We start from the raw sequence: 3,787 nt of genomic DNA, 5'->3' as shown, positions 1-3,787 counted from the left end.
ATTTATTTTTTTAGATTATGTCTCTCACAGTGGACATGCACCTACGATGACAATTTCAGACCCCTCCATGATTTCTAAGTGGGAGAACTTGCAAAATAGCAGGGTGTTCAAATACTTATTTTCCTCACTGTAACACAATAAAAAAAACCCAGAGGAATGTTTTACTAAACAGATTTATTTGGTGAAATGTCAGTCCTCAAGTATGGTACGCAAAAAAAAAAACAAAAAAAAAACTCAGAGGACTCTTTCAGTTAAATCAGCACTGGTAACTGCAATGGCCACTGGTGGTTGGGCAACACTTCTGTCTGGCAGGACATTGGCCATCATTCATGTAAGCACATAAAAGGTGCATAACATTTACCAGGCGTCACTGCAAGGATACAAATTAGCTTTAGTCAGTGCATTTAGCGTCATTCAATTTCAGAAACACAGCACAGAACTCAAAAGTAACAAGTTTTACTAGGAACAAGTTGTATTCCAAGTATTATGAATCTTTATTTTGTAAAGCACAATCTTGAAATGGTGATATGGGCTAAATTCAGGTACTTTGATAAATGCTTGTCTTAACTATTTTATCATTCTCAATGTCAATCCAACATAGAAACAAGCGCTGATTCGAGCACAGAAATTTAACATTAGTACGCTGCCAATCAGATCGTATAAATGATCATATGTTGATTAATGTGGCGGCTAAAAAAAACAATCATTTGAATATCACTGCCCTAAAAATTAATTAGTTTACGCCACAGAGAAATGTAACCTGGCCAAGAAGAGGAACTTATCTTGAAAGAGAAAATGTCTTACTGCAAAAAAAAAAAAATATGTAAACCTCATTTGCAAACATTTAACTTAATTTATATGCATTGTTATTAAATGCAACGAAACATTTATCAACAACACATGGACCCTTGAATATGCAAATTAGCCTATTATCAACAAACACTATATCCTAGGTAATTTACCCCCCACTCCACGACAAATCCTTTAAATTCAGGGGTATTCAAAACAAAGAAAAATAAGTAGCTAACAATTATATATTGAACTAGGCTATAAAATAAACAAGTTAGGCTATGGTGGCATTCCTAAAAGAAATATATATATATATATATATATATAAATAATAATAAATACCACATTGTCGTTGTAGTCCACATTGACGGATTCTGCAGCATTTATCATTGTTCGGACAGTCACGGTCATAGGAACATGACTTGGTACACTCTCCTACTAGAATGATATCGCTTGGACACTCTCCTGGCTTTCGTTTATCTGTTTGCATAACATTAGATCAATGAATGCCTCACTGCATTTAAAAGAAAGAAAAGCTGACCCACACACTAACACATACCTATGTATGGAGGCCTACACTGACGTCCACATCCATTGCTGCAGCATTTCTCAGTGTTCGGACAGTCACTGTCATCGACACACGAATCCTTACACACTCCTCCAAGGGTTTTGACTGGACACACTCCTGGCTTTGCTATTCGAAAAAAAAGAAAAAGACGGGGAAACCAGATCACTGATTGCCGAATGTCTCATTCAATGCATGCTCTACTAATGCCTGGGTCAGTTTTCCCCCCCATTACCTGTATATGGAGCTGTACACCGATGTCCACATCCAGTGCTGCAGCATTTCTCATCTTTCGGACAATCACTGTCATCAGAACACGCCTCAATACATGGTCTTTCTACTCCAGGGTTTTTGTTTGGACACACTCCTGGCTTTGGTTTCGCTGTCATATCAGTGAATGCTGAATTACACACTGCACATACATGTACCTTCAGATGCCCTAAAGGGGCAAGGTGGTGGAAAAATATGGGATGGCAGAAAAAAAAAAAAAAAAAAAAAAAAAACTTTTGCATTATCTCGCAATTTGATGCGAGTTTGGACAAACAGGGTTTCAGACAGCTCCATACGTTAACAGGAAGGGTTCCATTGAGCTTCAACCTAATTCCTCAAAATGAGCCTTATAAATATCTCTATGAGCAGTATTAAGGAAAATTAGGTTGTAGCTCGTTTTTCTACGTTACTATGATTGGAACAAGGTGACATTTGAGTTGACGTTTAGCTCATGAGTTATTGATATGCGAAGTTCAAATCTGTGAATATATTGCCAATTTTAATGAACAATGCAACTGCTTCACTATTAATGTACAGAGCCATCTGGAACATTGCCAGCGGGACATTAAATAGGAAGTGTTTTTGTTAAACCACCATGTCCCTTTAGGGGCTCTGTATAAAGCTGACCCACACACACACACACACACACAAGTATGATACAAAATAAATACCTTTATATGGAGCTGTACACTGATGTCCACATCCATTGCTGCAGCATTTCTCATCGTTCGGACAATCACTGTCATGGGAACACGACTCGACACACGCTCCTACCACTCCTTCAGATGTTTTATTTGGACAAACTCCTGGCTTTGGTTTCTCTGTCATGTATTTATAACACTAAAATGAAGGGCTCATTGAATTTATAATAAATAAAATAAATATTAAAAAAACCCTGACCCACACATTAATATAATAAAAAGGGTTGTCAACAAAGTCCATTTTGAAAATGCAATGAACCAAATACAGTCTCAAAAAAAAAAAAAAGGTCACGGGTTTCTGACGTCACAGGCTACCTTGCATATAATTAACAGCAAACTATCAGGGGATCCCAAGAAGCCAGGTTATACAGGCATTGTAAAAAAAAAAAAAAAGTAGCAATACGGCCGGTGCGTGATGTATGATGTTATGAACTATATGGCCTTCTCCACTGGCATAAGTTGTTCAAAGATTTTCTGAAGATTGTAAGGCAGCTACCTGACTCTGAGATGCGAACGGGAACATGGTCAAAAACATTAGCAAAACATTATTAACCGTTTGAAGTCAAGCAAAAGGCTAATTATTAATAACCGTTAGTGTCCCGACACCATTGTGCAGTGCAGTGTTTACCCATAGACTGTAGTGTTTACCTCAAGTTGAGCGAGTGGATCTGAGGCGGAGCTGGTGTGAGCAAGAGCCTAGAGATGTATGGCTCTGGTGTGAGCGAGTGGAGGCGAGGCTAATTTGCATATTCAAGGGTCCATGTGTTGTCTTTGTAATGAGTGAAACTGCCTCCTTGTCATTTCTGACTTATAACAAACAAACAAAAAACAATGTCTAAAAGCTGCCATTTGACAAGGTGTACAGCAAACAAGATAAAAAAACTGAAATAAGTTTACCCCCAAAACAAGTGTTTAAGGACAAAAGTGAACAGACAATCGAAACCTAGCGCAAGGCAATGAAGGCATCATATTACTCTGAGAATTACATCCACTGGAGGGGAATGTAACCGGCAACAGGATAGCTTGGCTACATAAATATAATATATAAAACTGACATTTGGATATTTGACTTACCAGTGACAATTTTTACTGCACAAGCAGTGTACTTTAAGTGCATACTGAGTGTCAGGATCACACAATTTACCCATTCGTTCCAACCTGTATCCACTTTTGTGTCCTTAAACGCTCGTTTTTTGGGGTCGACACTCGACAGCTTATAAAAAACTTTTTTTTAGCTTGTTTGCTGTACACCTTGTCAAATAGCAGCTTTTAGACATAGTTGTGCGTCAAGTTCAAGGGTTACGCTTTTGGCGCAAGTCGACTTGCGTACGGCTGTCTGCCGGAAGCTAGTTATTTTAGTCGATAAAGTTAAATATGGATGTTTCGTGTCGAGGACTTTTATCATGGGTGGATGCACTTTGATGGACCTCAAAATATATACTCATTGACTCCATTATAAAGC

The 3,787-nt window shown here is 38.1% G+C and overlaps 1 protein-coding gene across 1 annotated transcript; it reads right to left on the bottom strand.

The window, feature by feature from the left end:
* Positions 1-225: 225 nt before the first annotated feature.
* LOC311089904 (uncharacterized protein) lies at positions 226-2,914 on the bottom strand. Its single transcript, XM_084124945.1, has 5 exons — positions 2,296-2,914; positions 1,590-1,736; positions 1,349-1,483; positions 1,132-1,269; positions 226-370 (listed from the first exon to the last, which is right to left on the bottom strand). Exons 1-5 carry the CDS (start codon positions 2,450-2,452, stop codon positions 324-326), a joined length of 624 nt encoding a protein of 207 aa, XP_083981071.1. The 5' UTR covers positions 2,453-2,914; the 3' UTR covers positions 226-323.
* Positions 2,915-3,787: the final 873 nt, after the last annotated feature.

This window comes from Abramis brama (assembly GCF_963993115.1).
Source record: "Abramis brama genome assembly, chromosome: 9".
In the NCBI taxonomy this organism is placed as follows: Eukaryota; Metazoa; Chordata; class Actinopteri; order Cypriniformes; family Leuciscidae; genus Abramis; species Abramis brama.
Note: the sequence above shows the minus strand (reverse complement) of the source record. Positions and strands in the feature narration are given on the sequence as shown.

What these genes read in the sequence shown, in the direction of transcription:
- LOC311089904 (XM_084124945.1), bottom strand. Translation starts at nt 2,452, where the DNA reads ATGACAGAGAAACCAAAGCCAGGAGTTTGTCCAAATAAAACATCTGAA. An exon ending in GTGTACAGCTCCATATAAAG is followed by an intron (nt 1,737 to 2,295) that starts GTATTTATTTTG and finishes CTGATATGACAG; the next exon opens with CGAAACCAAAGCCAGGAGTG. An exon ending in GTGTAGGCCTCCATACATAG is followed by an intron (nt 1,270 to 1,348) that starts GTATGTGTTAGT and finishes TTATGCAAACAG; the next exon opens with ATAAACGAAAGCCAGGAGAG.